Here is an 18,368-nt window from a genome sequence, read left to right on the forward strand (position 1 = left end):
TTTTTTAGGGTTAATTACATTTAATTATCTCTAAATATGTTAAATTATACTTTTTTTTTCAAAAAAATTAAAGTTATATTTTTACACCCTTTCTGAAAATTCTCAATTTACACCTGACCTTCTTTCCACGTTGGGGTTTGGACGGAAAATGCTAATATAAGCAAAGAAAAATATAAAAGTTTTTAATTTTGCCCCTTGTTGATATTTTCATGCATGTTTTTGTACTTATAAAGGGATAAATGTAATAACATTTTTTCCTTCATAAGTACAAAATTATTACATGAAAATATTAAATGAGGAGTAAATATAAAAACTTATGGCGTTTTTTTTGCTAATATCAGTATTTTTCGTTCAAATCCTAACAAAAGATGGCTGAGTATAAATATTGAATTTTTTGGAGAATGTGTGAGTATAATTTCAAAATTTTTCTGATAAAAAATATAATTTCATATTTTTAAAAGTGGTGTAAGTCCGTATAATTTTCAAGATAGGAGCACTATAAATCTTGAGAAATTATGAATCAAAATAATCTACATTTTACGTAGATCAAAACTGAATCGAAGTGATTTTAAGTTCACAAATTTGGAACCCATTTAAATTATTAGGTGAAATAAATAGTTTACAATAGTATTTAACTCCATTTGATTTCGAAGGAAATACTTTCATCAAGACTTGCCCATGAGAAATTGGAGGTAAATATTTTCTTGAGTTCTGAAAATATTCTATTTTCTTGCATCTGATCTTTTGGCGTTAAGAAAGTGTATGCGGATAATTAAACTCTCCTTGTTTAAAGTTTAGTGTAGTTACACATAAATTTTTTGTGGTTTGAAAAATTACATTTAGCATCCTTAAGCTTTGTTTCTGTCTAACAAATCAGTCATCCGTTAGTCAAAATTCACTGAATTTGCTGATATTAATTATAAAACTGAATAAAAATTGATATTTACCCTTAATTGACTTATTACTGACGTATTGCTGGTCGAATAATTTTTTCAGACTATACTGCCCTTATAACAGTGAAGATATACCTCATCACATTCATTAACGTGTGAAGGCGTATGAGGGTAATTTGATCATAAAAAAATTATTTGACCTCCTATAAGTTAGTAATAAATCAATTTGGTGCTAAAATAGATTTTTTTTTGTAATGTTTTTGTTAATATCAACAAATTTTATGAATTTTAATTAACAAAGGGACTTATTTCTTAAATAAAAGCAAATATTAAGAGTACTAAATATAATTTTTTAAATCAAACAAAATTTACATATAATTATCACAGTTTTCACTTTGCACCCTATTTTTGTTGGGGATAGTAAAAAATTGCATGAAAAACATGTAGAGAAATTTAATTCAAGCATGAGGGAGAATGTATTCTTTTTTCACTTTATATAATTTTTATCTTTTATGTCCCATTTTCTATGTATATTATAAAAGTGTAAATAGTTTGCCATATTTTATGTTTCTTTTTTTTGTGATTTTAATTATATTTTTTCCTATAATAATAAATTATAAATTTATGTATACAAATAAATAATTTTGTAATTAGTGTTATAACTCTTAATTACTTATATAATTGAATCGAGATAGAATTCTAATAAAAATAAATTATAAAAAAGAGGTTTATTCATAATTAATAATTAATTAAATAAAATTAATCAAAAATCTTAATACTAATTAGGAAAAATATATGGATAGATATTTAGAAGAAGATATGATTTAAAAACTTGAAGAAACATCTTTTTGAAAGAAAAGGAAGAAATATGTGGGATGATTTTCTGTTAATTTAGTTTAAATTATATAATAAGATATTATAAAAATATGAGTTATGTGAGATATTTTTAAATTTTTTACATTATTTTTTTGTGATGAGTAAAAAGGTTAAAATTGCATAAAAAATATAAATTTTATATGGAAACAAAAGATATCCAACAGGGGTACCTAATTAATAAATAATAAATTGAAAACAAATCGACAATAAGAAATTTTATTACATAAGTAATTTCATAATTAATTATCTTTATAATGTTAATTGTAAAATCATAAATACTATTATACAAAATTAACTTATTTTATGAATTAAATACTTCTATATTTACGAAATAATGAACGAGGTTACTTACTCTATAAGAATTCTACTACAACATTTTTAATAATAAGTAATTTAATTTCAGTACATTTATATTTTTAATTCGACTCTGACTTAATAAAATTTGTCAATATTGATTTTTATGCTTATTCCATTCAATTCATTCCATAAAATATTATTCATCAATTTAAATTATTTTTGAACAACAAGAGGAATAAAGTGAAAAGATTATTAAAAAGAAATTAGTAAACAACTTTAATAATAGTATATATAAGAGTTAAAAGTTTTAAAAAATAAAAAACATAATTATAAAAATACATCTTTTTTCTATTTTCTGATCGGTTACTCGCATTGACTCCAAATCTTTGTGCGTTAAAGGGTTCAAGTATAGAACCCCTCTAAAGCTAGTCCACACCATACCGTATGAAGATGGATCTATCCCTCTTGCTAGAAAAGATTAGAACTGTATGAACCGTTTTTGTGAGATAGTGTTATAGTATGTTCAAAAGACCTAATCTTTTAAACTTTCACACACTTATTCTCCACAAAACATGCACTGCTTGTGAACAATCAGGTTATCTGGCCAAGTTAGACTCTTCTAAAGAGCCCACTCGACCACACCTCTTTCCAAAAATGGTGCCCTAGATTTAAATCTAAATTCGGCTACGATTTGAATATTTGGACCGGGCTTATTTTAATTTGTCTCACAAATTTATATAAAGCTCAATAATAATTTATTGGATTTATTATTTAATTCAATTAAATAAAATACCTAATATAAAATATGCTCAATTGATAAATTCAATTTATTAATCAAGCCCAAATAATTAATTAGTCCAACTAATTAATTTGAGCCCATCTCCACTAATTAATTCATCGAATTCATTAATTAGACAAGCACATCTACTAATTAATTAATGAATCCAATCAACAAATCAATTAACTCAAGCCTATCTTAAATTAATCCAATTAATTTAAAGACTAAACTCAAAATTTAATTAATTTAATCAATAATTTTTGGGCTATCCATCCAATGGATTATTTTAAATAAATGACCCAATCATTTATTTTTCTCCATGAATTGATTCAATCTAATTAAATTAATTTATTTCTTTCGAAATTAATTTCATCACTTCTACAATATTCGTGTTTAACCCTTTAGGTTCACTATCAGTTAGACTTGTGCTTGTGATCAATAAAATTAATTTAATTAAATTAATTTGATTATTTTAACCAAAAATGCTCCTTACCATGGGTGGCCGTCTAGCAACGGTCCATAGCACTAGAGATTACATGAATATTTAGGCGTTGAGTTTCATATGGTTATAGTCCTACTATTAGCCATCTCCCGACCTTAGTTTGGGGCATGGAATTGGGCGTCGATTCCTATCCTTGACTAGACAACTATACTTGACATTCGAGATGTGTTTACTTAATTCATTTGATCTATGGAACCCATTCCTACTCAATCAATCACTTTGGCCAAAAACTTTGAGAGTCTAAACCATTTTAGAGTGTATAGGCGATCTCATTGTCACATACTAATAGAGAATAGATCCTTTCTTGAAATCCAACATCCTCGCTACATACTCTAACTGCACTGGTCAAGGTTTATAATGATCATATCACATGATACAGTCAACTCTCACCAAATTCAAGATACAGTTTTCGTCTGCACGTGACTGCCATGATTCCTCAAATCCGAGGACTAATCCCGTACTATCAAAAGATGAGAATTTCAGTCATATCGACCAAGCCCTCAAGTATTCCAGATAACGATTTCCGTCAGTTCAGTCAGTTAACTAACTTGTCAATTGACCTACTGAAATTTCATAGACAACCTACGTCTCCCATCGATGAAACACAACACTGTAATACTTAGCGCAAATCTCTATAGGACTCTAAGTCTCGAGGTCCTCGACTTAAAATATTTCAGATTGACTCTCAAAAGTTGGCTTTGTAGCTGCCAATCAATGCACAACCCAACTCCACACATTTAACCTTTCGGTCTTTGGACAAATATTGTGACATTGAAACGCCGTTCAATGTATGTAATAAGCAGAATAAACACATGAGCCAATTGTAAATACTTACTTTCTTCATCATTATATTACTTTATCAAAATTAACGAATAGCAAAACAGTCAATCTAATTGGCTTTCTGATCACCTATTTTAATACCGAATTATATTCAACACATAAATCATTAAATGATATGCTATTTAAAATATTAATATGATTACATGCTTGATACCCTCAAAAATATTTTTCCTCAATAGCCCAAGAAAAAGTTAGTAGGACCCCCACCAAGGCAGACCAGCAGGGCAAGTCCTGCTGGACTATGAGCAAGGTAACAGAGCTCATAATTTGGATTGGGCTTAATAACATGCTCAACTCAAGAAATAAGTTCAATCCAACAAGTTAAGTCATACAACAGAGATGACACGTCATATAAGTTACATATACCTTAAGACATGTTATTGTAAAAAAATTTCGATTAACTCCAAGAGATCCCATTAGAATTAACTATTTAGTGAGCAAGTAACTGAATCCCGGGATACTTGGACAGACTGGCAAGAATCAGCCAATAGGTCATATCTTCGTCTAGATAAGTCAAAATCCTAAAATTTCTTTTTCTGTTATGTAGTTAACACATGTAGCTATCCAATGGTACCTGATTCACCCTAACTACCTTTCGGGTTCTGCCTACGAACGTCTATAAATTGGAACTTTATGCAGTCATTTTGGTAATACAAGCTGTCACACTAAAACTCTCATTCTCTCTCGATTTCTAGCTATTTTTAAGCATACTTTTTGCACGCTACATGAAGTTTATTACTTAAACACCATTTTCAAGCATTATTCTTACTTTCATTCATTTATTCAGTAACACATTATCACTAGAAAAAAAAAGCGCTTTTTGTAACGATTTTTTTTTTGTAACAGTCATGTGGCTGTTCCAATTGGAATGACCATTGTAACGGATTGGATGTAGTGACGTCATTGAGGGGGTGATAAAAATGTATTTTTTTGTAACGGCCATAACCATTACTAAAGCCGTTATAAATATGTGGTGTGCATAAAACCGTTATAATTTATTGACTGTTACTAATTTGCTACATTTTTGTAATGGCTCGATTTTTTTTGTAACGACTTTTCGATAAAATAAGGAGCCGTTACAATGATAATGGGAAAAACTGTGAGAAAATATACAAAAAGACGGTATTACAAAAACTGTGACAATTGGAACGGATTTTTAATTAGAGGCCGTTACAAAAGTCGTTAAAAAACAAGAAAACATGAAAAGTTCTAAAGATCGTTACAAAAACCGCTACAAATAATTTAATTTTTGTAACGGCCAAACTAATAAGAAACCATTACAATGATCATTCCAAATGAAAGCGCAAAAAATGGCGGGAAATGGTATTTGTAACGGCCAAATTATATATAGCTGTTACAAAAGCCGTTACAAAGTAATATTTTTGAAATCAAAATTAAAAAAATATTGGGAATTTAAATTTGATTGACCGTTACAAATATTGTTACAAAGGCCATTACAAAGATAAATCACACCGGCTGTTACAAAAGCAGTTACAAAAATGAGCCATTTCAAATGAGATTGGAAAATATGAAATCTTTACATTCGGGCTCTTGATACATACCAAATTAAAATGTATACAAGTATGGGTCCATTAAGTCATATCAGACAGTATGATTTTAAATCATATGGCCTGATTTAAAAATGCATTAATTTGAATGATTACTATTATATTTCAGGAAGGATATATATGTTGAAATCTGTATACCCAATAAGGCTACAACTTGGCCAAATGGTTTCTTGCATAAGTGTGATCATATCTGACAGTTGGATCTTAATTTTGACAATCCGATTAACTCATGCAGTCCAACACTATAAGATGACAGTTACATCAATACAATACTAACATTTATGAATATACAAATATATTGTAAACTACGTACATGTATCAATGTCAAATATTTTTTTTAATTTATTTCAAAAATATTATTCCACTACAATGATACATTTTCACAGCATTAAATCGTTGAAAATGGTAATTTATTTTTTAAAACAATTTCAATAAAAATAATTAATTATTTTGGAATTCTCTTTGTAACGGCAATGAACAAAACGACATCGTATCCACAATTTGTAACGACTTTTTACACGACTATGTTTTTGTAACAATAATATGTAATGTAATAATATCATGTAATATTAATAATATAATATAATATAATATTAATATATTATTTATAATTAATTATTACAATATTACAATAAATACAAATATTATAATATAGTTAAATTTCTAGTTTACTTTATGTAAATTATTTTAACTTAATTATCATTATTATATTAATATTTTTTTGAATTGAGTTATTATTTTATATATCGAAATAAATTATTATATATAAAATATAATAATATCAATATATAAACGTTTTGGGTTGATTCAATTTAACAAATACACCAATAAAACAACAATAAATTTATTAGAACGTTGATTAATAATTAAAAAAATATTTAACAAGTATATCAATGCATCAATCTTAATGTTGATTATAATTAGACCAATATTTAAATAATATCAATAATAATAACATATATAATACTTATAAAAAAAAAATTAAAAGAAACCAGGCTGAATCAGCGTTCACAAGTGAGACTGACAACCTTCACTTGTCTCGTCAGCAGAATTGAAGTTTGCGGATTTTGAAGTCGTAGATTTAATTCGTGACTTTTTATTAAAATTAACTTTTTTTTTTTGTAAAATTCGCGAATTGTTATATTTATATTATATATATTATTTTCTTTTTTTTTAAATAATAAAAAAATAATTAAAGCCAAGGAATCGCACCCCCGGTAATTATTTTCTCATATCACGAGAATGAAATAAGAAAGTGGCTCCTCGTCCCATGCATTTGGCACTGTAGAATTCAAAATAAAGCAAAGTTTTGAGCGCTAAAACCAGCCATGGCCACTGTGCATTTACTACCTCCGAATTTGAAAATTGAATGAACAAACTTCCATTTGATTTGGTTTGATTGATTATTCCTTCCTTTCTCCGAAAGTCTCCGAATCTAACCCATTGTCTTTATCTTAGAGATTGTTCACCCTTTCTTTCTCTCTTTCCTACATTCACACACACTACACACGCTGATGGGTTGTGTTTCTTCCACTCTGCTCAACCAAGATGAAGAATTCCCTCAAATTGGTGGCTCAGCCGCTTTCAGCCACCACATTGTCTCCCTCACCTCCACCACTTACGGTTTGTTGACTCTCGACCCGCCCACGGCTTCGCCGTTGTCAGCCCAGAAGGATTCTCGCAACACAACCAGCACGCCGGCGCCTCTGACCCCAACACCGCAGCCACCTCCGCCGCGGACCACTCTTGGCTCTCTTTTCCCCAGCCCACTATCAGAGCCTCGTTCCCTCAGATGCCAGCCCCTTGAAACTATCAACTCATGGGACCTAATGTCCGGACTCGATTCCGACCATATTCCCAGCTTCCGCTTCTCCACTTCACCTTGTGCAACTTCGAAATTTTCAAATTCTCAGTTATCAGATCAATCCGTTGTCTGCCAAGTTAGTGACGAAAATGCCAATCCAAACATTAGTAAGTTTCTGAGGCAACCATCTTTTTCTAAGGATTTGGACAGTTTTCTCGAGAGGTTTGAAATGATCTGCCCACCAAATGGGGAGAACAAAGTCGTAATTTATACTACTACCTTGAGGGGAGTAAGGAAAACTTTTGAGGATTGCAATGCTGTTAGATCTGCTATACAGGGCCTGGGGATTTCGGTGTGCGAGAGAGACATTTCGATGGATAGAGGGTTTAGGGATGAGTTGAGGGAATTGATGAAGGGAAAAGAAAGCAAGCAATTTATACCCCCAAGGTTGTTTGTGAAAGGGAGGTACATAGGTGGGGTGGAAGAGGTGATGAAGATAGTGGAGGAGGGTTATATCAGTGAACTGCTTAAGGGGTTGCCTAAATTGGGAGGCGTAGTATGTGAGGGGTGTGGAGGCGTCGGGTTCTTGCCCTGTTTCACATGTCATGGGAGTTGTAAAATAGTGATGGTGATGAAGGAGGGATTGGACGTGGGAATGAAGCAGCTGAACAAAACCGTGACAGTGAGATGTAGTGATTGTAATGAGAATGGATTGGTGCTTTGTCCAATTTGTTCTTGAGCTATTGCGGGAAGTGGATGATTTTGGAGCTGCCTCCTATGTGTATTAGGTGTGTTACCGATGCACTTGTTTATAATCCTCATTTACTTGATAATGCTTGATGTTATTATGGCTTTCCTTTTTGCAAGTAACTGTGTTAAAGGATTCTTTCTTGTTTAATTTTAAAGGAACTTGACAGAGCTGAAAATAGGACCGGTTCATTGGCAGCATACTTTGTATACTTACTGCTTAGCAGATGCACCGTCAACTAGTTTGTTAGTGTTGTATCGAATGGATTGAAGGTGAAAAAGCATGATACTTTGATGTTGTCTCTGTGACACATTTGCCCATAGTTGTACTAGTTCTATGTATCTGTTACACCTCCTTCAGAAAAATTAGGATATACAGTCCTCATTGATGATCTAAATCTTTGTAAACTGTAGATGCTTGTCAATGTTAAAATTAAAGCCCCTGATTTCTTTTATGGATACTGCAGAAGTGCGACTAGAACAGAATCTCACTGATCATGAATTCCTATTTTGGAACTCCTTTGGCTTTTCAAGCATAGCTATTGATAGAGATTATCAACAAAAATGGATAACGAAAACATATTCAGTGTAACTTGCATGAGTTCTCTTTCAAGAGGGTAGGAGTCATACAAGAAATACATGTGTTTATTCCCTGACGAAAGTTCTTTGCAGCTGAGAGAGAGAGTTCTGACATTCAACCAATAACTCCTACAAGCTATAAAGCTCTCTTTTTGTTGTTGGCAGGAATAATTACCAGCAACTATCAAATTAACGATGCTTCTCTTTCAACTGTCTAAAACAGAGTCTAGTTCCTCCCATGGTTCTTCAATTTCATCCAAAGAGGCTGGCCCAATAAATGCATTTCGAGAGATGATTGTGGTTTGCCATGATATTCCAAGTTTAGAACAAGAATGACATAATCTAATGAAAAGTGAAAAGATAATCATTTGTACATGATCCTTTTGATCTTTTTGTGTATCTCTACACTTTGAGATAAAATGAATAAAAATATGCCGATATTAATATTAAATAATTCTCATCTCTAAAAGCCCAAGTTTTTAGATGAGGTGGTCGTTTAACATGGTATGAATGTCAGGACAAGCAAGAGGTCTTGGTTTTGAATCTTATTGCCATTGATTTATAAAAGAAAGGTTTTTACATGCAGGGTTTGCACGTGCGGGGGACTTGTTAAGATATTAATATTAAATAATTTCCTCTATTGCAGTTTAAACTTTTAGATGAAGTAGTTGCTTAATGTTAGATGGTGATTTGGATGCGCTCACTTTCTGTATGATTGCTCTTATTTTATCTTTGAATTTCTTCGTTTAAGGATCTGGTGCTGTCTTGGTTTGAGTATATACGTTAACGAGTTGTATTTGTATAAATGCTGGCCGCTACAGCCTTAAGGCTATGCTAGTTCCTGTTTTGCCTGTCTTTCCCGTCTTTAACTTGCATACTTGCTGCAGGTTATATGTATCATAAAGAAGGTTCCAACTCTGCAGTTGATTCTAGCTATTTCTGTGGTGGGATGATGGTAATGCAACATCATCTCTTGTTACTGTAATTATTCAAGTGGGCAGAGGTAGTTTTTGGTCTAACTTATAAACCATCATGGTTATGTCTTTCTTGTAATATCAATGTCCAAGGGATCAATCAGATATATATTACAGGTTAAGTTTCTTGTTTATATGGTCAATACCATAAGTTTGTGGGATGAATGTGTTTGAAGCTTAGTTGATTGCCATATATATGGACTCTTCTGAAACAAATTCTTACAAAGTTGTTTACAAGACGTTCTATTTTTTCATAGAAATAGATTCGTTCAGTAAAAACTTCAGAAGATGTTGATCGTAAATATAGTGTTGGATAAGTGTCGAACATGTAATGGCACCTATGTGTGTCTAGCATGACATTTGGCTTGTTTAACAACTTAAAAAGAAACAAAACGCAAAATAGTTCAAAATGAGATATGACATCGACACGGTCTAACATGGCATATAACATAGCAGATAGTAGAAGCGCAATATGAGTCGAGCTAGCTCGTGAAGGTTCATTAAAACTCGATTTGAGTTCGAATTTTTGATAGCCTGAGTTTGAGTTGAAATATTTCTATTTTTCAGCTTGAAACTTGAAAATCACTTTTTGCTTCTTTCTTTCTTTAAATATTTTTAGATTTGTTAGTTTGTAAGTTTTTTTTTATTTGCGTATTCAATGTTATCATCTACTATATAATAGAGCTATATTTAAAATAATATTTATTATTTAATTTATATAATAATTTTAATTTTTACTTATGTTATTTAGTATTTATATCTAGAAATAGGACTAATCAAGAATCTAGTAATTTTTCGTATTCTTTTCAATAAAATAGGGCAAAAGATGAATTGGAGAGGTGAAAAAATGATTATAAAAAACTTTGCGTAAATTACAACTACCTCCTTTGATAGTTGACATGATTTATAAATATTTTTTCGTTGTTTAAAAATTTATAAATACTTTGTGATTTTAACTTCCATCTAGCAATGAGTGCAGTTGTTTAGTGTTATTAGGTTTTTATCCATTTCTTTTAGTAAATTGACCAAATGCACTTTTAGGTTATGAATTATAATTTTATATATTTTTAAATTTTTTTTAAAATATTTTTATGTACTAATATGCTCTATAGATTGTTTAATTTACCCTCTCTTAATTTTTCTGAAACATTTTTTAAAAAAAAATATTCAACAAAGGTAAATTAATAATTTGTACCTTATTGTCTAGGGACTACATAATTAATTTTCATTGGAGGGGAATATTTATAATTTTTCAAACTATAAGGGAGTGCTCGTAATTACACTACTAAGTCTTAGGGGAGGTAGTTATAATTGACCCAAAAATTAAAATAAAAATAAAAATTGAGAGAGAGAGAGAGAGAGAGAGAGAGAGAGAGCTACTTAAAGATAATTGTTGACATGCAAAAATTAATGTCATGTGTAATATATTTTTCATCAATTTTATATTTTTATAAATAAAATATTAATTGATGGAATAAAATAAAATATTGCTAGTATGAGAGTTGAAGTATTCAAGAGAATTTAAATTTTGTCTTGTCAATAAAGAAAGCTTATGCGTACTGAAGTCCAGGCGAACTGCAAGGGTTGAAAGGTTCTTTACAAAATTTTAAGATCCAAGGAGGACTAATTTACAAAAATATGGGATAACACTTTGATACTTGAATTAATAAATTAATTCTGAAAAATGAGAAAAAAAAATACTTGAAATAGGATAAGAATATGGTGTGCTAAATCAAAGTAAATATTGAAATATAAGCAGTAAAAGTATGCGTGTGGGGTGCAAAGACGATGAAGGATCTTTATGTCAAATGAGTCGTAAGAGTGTCTAAGAATGAATGATCTAAGTTACCGTTATTATTGCACTATGGCCTTTACTTACCAATTTGGAAGTAGAATTTGAAAGTAGTTGCAGCATATGATATATCATTTGAAAACAACGTGTATGTTAGTTAACTAACAAAAAGAAAAGAAAAATGAATTAAGATTTAGACTTATCTGAACGAAGATATGACTGTTTGAGAGAGTTATTCCCAATCAACCCTAGTTATGCGGAATCTATTTTATCTGCTGCTGACAAGTTAGTCACTGTGGATCTGGTGGGAGTTCGTTGGAGATTTTCAGTATAATGTCTCCTAAGATGTTATGAGTATGTATGACGTGGAATCCCTGTTGTCTGATGAGTCATCTTGGTATATTGGACTTGTTTATGAACCTGCCCAATTGGAGTAAGTATAGAAATAATAGGCTTGATACCTTGTTCATGTGCCAGCAACGTCAGACTCGTTGAGTTGCTCAATCTAGGCCCACTCCTTTGTTTTGGACTATAGAAAATGATTGAGTGGGTATCAAAAGCAAATACCAATGATTTGGTATTTTTTTTTTTAATCCCATCTTGTGATAAGAAAACAAATGACAAACAAATCATAAAGGGCCAATCAAATTGCGCCACTTCATCAAGTAACTATGACAAGGTCTTCCATCCTACAACTATAAATATGGATATTTTCCAACAATTAAACACATAATTCAATAACACAAAACTCAATACAAGTGAAGACACAAAGTCAAGAGATAGAAGGATACAATTCAAGACACAAGTGAAGGCATGCAAGATAGAATTCAAAAAGTTCCAAATTTTCTCTCCAGTAATTCAAGGAGATCCACGACTTTCAAGGCAAAAGTCAAAGCATTCATCACTAGAATTAAATTAAGTTCAATGATTAATTAGTGATTGTGGTATGAAACCCAAGCATTAATTATCGAATCCCAATTCAACCTTTGGTGAAGGACCGAAAAGTTTATTTCACCGAGACATACTCAAATTTAAGACAAATATTCTAAATTTTATGACGTTTAATTCAGGAATAAATCAAAAGATTCTCGAATTAATGTTATCGAAAAAACTTAAGTCAATATTGAAGTAGATTAAAACATCAAGTTCCACCTTCAGAGTTTCTAAGTCAAATATTACATTAATGAAGTGAAGAATCAAAAGGATTCAAGTTGAGATTTTGTACCCACATTCTTTGGATCCCCAACCCTTCCCCATAAAATGTGCTCACAAAACTATGATTAAATTCAAGGAATTCATTTGTAGTATTTTCTTGTTTTCTTAAATTCAGAAACACAAAATTGCATTACAAATTTTTGGCACGCCAATTAGACCATCTCTACCTATGATGCATAGACACGGATATGACGATATGGACACGACACGATACAGACACGGCGACACAAAAAATTTAAAAAAAGTAGGAGACGACACGACACTAACACGGCTATAAATAATATATATTTTTTTATTATATATATACTTAATTTCTCATAAAATTAATATATGCAATATAACATAATATAAGGATGTCTTCTAAGTTCCTAAGCAAAATACATTGTTTCAAAATACATATATAATCAGTTAAACCATTCAAATTTCTAGTCATCTAAATGAGTTAAATCATCATGATCATCTGTTGGATCTTCAGTAATTTCATCAAATAAAACAAGACTCAAACTCTGGTTCATCAAGTGAGAGATTTGCAACTTCTAGAATGCCAACATCTTCTATGGTCTCAAAATCATCTCTTGCCACATCCCACATTTTAGTGTTGCCTTGCATGTATTGTGGAGTCATTGTTGTGCACAAAAATTAGATCTTGAGCACGTTGTGGAGTAATTTGATTCCTCATTGTCGAGTGGATGAATGCTAAGTACTCCAATTTCTCTGAAAACAAAAAGAGGAAGAAACATGGCCAAGTAACTTTAGAGAAATACTTTAGAGCCACTACAGTAGCCACGAAATCAGGGTTTTGAAGGAGAAAGTGAGAAATCAGAAAAGAAAAGTGAGCAAGAAGAGAAGAGAGAAAGAAGAGAAAGAAAAAAGATAGAGAGAGAGAGAAGAAGATAAGTCAACCGATTGAAGCGTAAAGGGAAACTTATTTAGTTTTTGCCTAGATCTTTTTAAAACTGTAAAATAACCCCTAACGTGTCCTAAAATAGGCGTGTCCTACACAGTGTCCATTTTTTTTAATTTCTTTTTATCTTCGGACACGCTGAGGCCGTGCCCGATACGTGTTCTAGGCGTGTCCGTGTCCGGCACTGCATCGAGTAATTTTTTAAAATGTTCGTGCATTATAGATCTCTACCTCTCATCTCTTCTCTTCATAAATCAAGTTCGAAGTTCAAATGGAAATAGAGAACAAGCTCATCATCTTCACAAGTCCTAAATTATGTTACATAAAGAAAATGAACAAGAAGATATCGTGTCATATTGAAAACTTTGATAATAGTCCTGAATATGAATTTAAACTATCTAAATCATTCACATAGAAACTTTTTTTAACTCACTTTGATAAGAGCCTAAAATGTCAATAATTATCGTGGATTAATATGAACTTAAACTATCTAGACTCCCAAATTGAAATTCTACTAGACACTCCCTAATATGGGTATAAATTATCTGTCAAATTCAAATGAGGACTCCTTAATTTGAGTATAAAGTGTCTACAAGTTCAAGTTGAAAACTTTTTTATGAGTATAAACTATCGACTAGATTGAAATTCAAATGAAGACTCCATGCTATGAGTATAAGTTATCTACAAATTCAAATTAAAGATTCTTTGATACTAGTATAAACTATATGTTATATTCAAATTCAAATAAAGACTCCGTGATATGAGTATTAAATTCAAATTGAAGTATCTACTAGAGCGAAATCCACATGAAGACTCCTCATTATAAGCCTTGTCCGGTACAGTCGGAGTATACCACGAGGATGGTAGATTCCAAGAAAGAATCTGTCACCTGTCAGTATTATGACAACAAGATCTCATATGTTCTTTGAGATGATTTAGACTCTTTAAATCTATGTCCATAGCGATCAATTGAGTGGAAAGGGTTTCTTTTTTTTTTTTTTTTTTTTTTTTTTTATGTCTATCAGTAGAGTAAACAAGTCTCGAGTGTAAAGCATAGATGTATAGTTAAGGATGAAAATCGAAACCCAATTCCATGCCTTAGGCCATGGACGGGAAATTGCTGACAGCAGGACCATACCAGTATGGAATTCAAAGCCTATATGTTTATGCCAATGTTCACCTAGCCTCTAGTGCCACTGACTATTACTAGACGGCCTCCCATGAATTGGTGGCCAGAAAGCAATTAGATTGACTACTATTCGTCAATATTTGTTAAAGTATTATTGTCTTCATGAATAAAGTAAGTATTCCTCAAAGGCAATTGTGTTTGTTGTGCTTACCACTTACATTGAACGACATTTCAGCGTCAGAACAGATGCCCACAAATCAAACGGTTCAACTCGTGGAGTTAGACTATGGATAGGTCGGCAGCTATAAGGCCAATTTTTGAGGGTCGCTCTGAAATATTTCAAGTTAAAGACCTGGTGATAGGGTATTGAGAATCCTATTGAAACTTGCACAAAGTATTGTAGTATCATATTCATCGGCTGGAGACATAGGTCATCTATGTAATTTTAGTGGGTTAGTTGGTAAAGTAGTCGATTGACTGAATTGACCTGTAGGAATCATCATATAAAAGCATTGTAGGCTTGATCGGTATGACTGGAATTCCTAATTTCTATAGAACGGGATAAGTCCTCGAATTTGAGAAATCATGACAGTCACATGCATTTGAAAACTGTATCTTAAATCTGGCAAGAGGTGACTGTATTGTGAGATATGGTCATTATAAGTTTTGTTCAATGCAATCAGAGTATGTCGTGAGGATGGTAGATTTTAAGAAAGAATTTGTCCTCTGTCAATATTATGTCAGCGAGATCTCCTATACATTTTGAGATGGTTTAAACTTCTTAAGTCTATGGCCATAGTGATTGATTAAGTGAGAAAGGATTTCCTATAACGATCAATAGAGTAAACGCATTTCAAGTATGAAATGTAGGTGCCTAGTGAAGGATGAAAATCGATGCCCAAATTCATGCTAGACTGAGGTAGGGAGGACGGTAGGACCATACCGGTATGGAACTTGTAGCCTAAATATTCATGCTAATATTCACATAGTCTCTACTATCATAAAATGTTGATGGACTACCACCCAGGGTAACTGACATTTTTGGTTATAGGATAATTAGAAATAATTAATTAAATTAGATTTAATTAATTTTGTTAGTGATAAGCCCAAGTTTAGTTGAAGGTGAATCTAAAGAGTCCCACAGATCACGAAAAGTGATGGAATTGATTTCGAATGATATGAATTAATTTAATTGAATTAAATTAATTTTTGGAGAGCATAAATGATTGAACCATTTATGAAGGATATGTTTTTGGATGAATAGTTCAAAATTTGATTAATTAGATTTTTCACTTAACCTTTGAAATTAATTGGGTTAATTTAAATAAGGCTTAGATTAATTAGATGTACTAATTAATTAATAGATGAGTTTGTTTAATTAATAGATAGGTTTTATGGGAATCCTGAAGTAGCTCATCGGAAGGACTCTTGGAGACTACTACTACACTTGCATTGGGTATCAGCTCGACCATGGTTGTGTGTGGGGGATTACAATGAGATCTTGCACCAATATGAGAAGCAAGGGATGCTACCTTCGGAGTAGTGGCAAATTCAGGATTTTAGAAATTGCTTACTGGATTGTGATCTGCATTACATGGGGTTTCTTAGAGAAACGTTCACCTGGTGCAATAGGGGGGAATATCCAAACACAATTGCGAGCTCGGCTAGACAATGCATGCTGCAACCCGAATTGGAGAGATGATCACCCTACGGTGCGAGTGCTCCATGAACAGGTAGCCTGTTCGGATCACACCCTCATCTTAATGGACTTGGATCCTATGCATATGCAGCAATAGACGAAGCATAGGAAACTATTCGATTTGAAATGGTCTAAGCACAATCATCGGATTGCAAGGAGGTGGTTAGGCAAGCTTGCGAATCGACAGCAGAGGAGGATCTATCGATGTCAATGATAGAAAAAATCAAAAACTGCTACCTGAATCTGCTTCAGCGGGGTCATTCTTACTTTGGGACTGTGACGCAAAAAGTTAAGGAGCTAAACAAGCGGATTTGTGACCTTCAAAGGCAACAAGTTATACTAGACAGATTAGGGGTTGTGGACATCTGAAATCTGAATTGCAGAATCTCCTGGTCAAAGAAGTAACACTATGTCAACAGCGGCCAAAGGCACGATGGCTGAAAATGGCGATAGGAATACAACATACTCCCACGCTTATGCAAGCGAACGTAGGCAACAGAATGAAATCCGGCAACTTCGAGACGAGGTGGGTTTTTGGAGGATGGGGGAAAAAGAGCTTGAACAGCTGATTTTTCAATATTTTTGTGATATTTTTCAATGCTTTAACCCTATGGTCAGCTTGCTTGATGAGGCTCTTACTAGGTTGGAACCCAGGGTCACTGGTGCTATGAACATGGAGCTCCTTCGATCGTTTACCACCGACAAAGTCAAGCTTACCCTTAACCAGATGCATCCCTTGAAGTCGCTCACATGGACGGTATGTCCCCTGCATTCTACCAGACTTATTGGAATATTGTAGGTAAATATGTGTCTTCTTGTGTCCTTGATACTTTGAACCACTGTAATCTTAAGCCTCAACTCAATTTTATCCATATTGTTCTTATTCCGAAGCTTCCTAAGCTAGAGACCATGATGCAGTTTCATCCTATTAGCTTGTGCAATGTCATTTACAAAATTATATCAAATACGATAGCTGATCATCTCAAGCCCTTCATGCATGACGTTATTTTCGAATCTCAGTCAGCTTTCGTTCAAGCCATATGATTACAGATAATATACTTTTTGCTTATGAATTAAATCACTATCTTGCACATAAGTACTCGGGCACACCGTAGGTTACTTGTCTTTGGAGCAAGACAAGTAAGGCTTACGATCACCGTGGAATGGATTTTCCTTGAGATTTTTGCTTAAGTTAGGTTTCCATGCCTCCTTTGTTTTATTAATATGATGTGTTTGCAAAAGTATCTTACTCGTTCATGCAAAATAGAACACAATTTGGGTACTTGGAATCGGAGAGGGGCCTCCGTTAAGGTGATTCGCTATCCCCTTATTTGTTTCTCTTTTGTGCAGAAATTTTCAGCCACTTAGTTCGCCAACTGAGCTTGAGGGCTCTTCATGGAGTGGTAGTTAGCCGCAATGCACCTCGGGTTTCCATCTTTTGTTCGTCGATGATACACTGATCTTCTATCAAGTGACTACTCAGTAGTGAGTGAAGTTCGAGCTCTGTTGGTATCCTTTGAGGATATCTCGGGGCTGGTGGTGAACCTTCAGAAATCAGTAAACATGTTCAGCAAAAATGTGGTGCCGGATGATAGGGTGGAGCTTGCGGGATTATTAGGAGTTGTCCAGGTTGGGAAACACAATAAGTATCTTGGTCCCCCGACGACAATGGGTCACTATGGGAAGTGTTTGCTGACATTAAAGAACGTATTTGGAAAGTTCAAGGATGGACTACTAGGAAGCACTCCCAAGCTAGGAGGATGGTTTTTCT

General features: G+C 32.7%; 1 protein-coding gene across 2 annotated transcripts; it reads left to right on the forward strand.

Annotated features, from left to right (window-relative positions):
* The first annotated feature begins 7,046 nt into the window (after nucleotides 1-7,046).
* On the forward strand, nucleotides 7,047-9,992 carry LOC105164420 (uncharacterized protein At5g39865). 2 transcript variants are annotated; one of them, XM_011083072.3, is made up of 2 exons: nucleotides 7,047-8,346; nucleotides 8,465-8,760. In XM_011083072.3, the coding sequence occupies exon 1, from the start codon at nucleotides 7,269-7,271 to the stop codon at nucleotides 8,295-8,297; it is 1,029 nt and encodes a 342-aa protein (XP_011081374.1). In that variant the 5' UTR covers nucleotides 7,047-7,268; the 3' UTR covers nucleotides 8,298-8,346; nucleotides 8,465-8,760. The 2 variants fall into 2 exon arrangements, with proteins under 2 accessions (XP_011081374.1, XP_011081373.1); XM_011083071.3 differs by lacking the exon at nucleotides 8,465-8,760 and adding an exon at nucleotides 9,772-9,992 and having other exon boundaries at nucleotides 7,049-8,346.
* The last annotated feature ends 8,376 nt before the right edge of the window (nucleotides 9,993-18,368 follow it).

This window comes from Sesamum indicum, linkage group LG6 (assembly GCF_026168435.1).
Source record: "Sesamum indicum cultivar Baizhima isolate 11 linkage group LG6, ASM2616843v1, whole genome shotgun sequence".
Taxonomy (NCBI): Eukaryota; Viridiplantae; Streptophyta; class Magnoliopsida; order Lamiales; family Pedaliaceae; genus Sesamum; species Sesamum indicum.

Bases quoted from the DNA above. Each gene is read 5' to 3' on its own strand.
- LOC105164420 (XM_011083072.3), top strand. From the start codon at position 7,269: ATGGGTTGTGTTTCTTCCACTCTGCTCAACCAAGATGAAGAATTCCCT.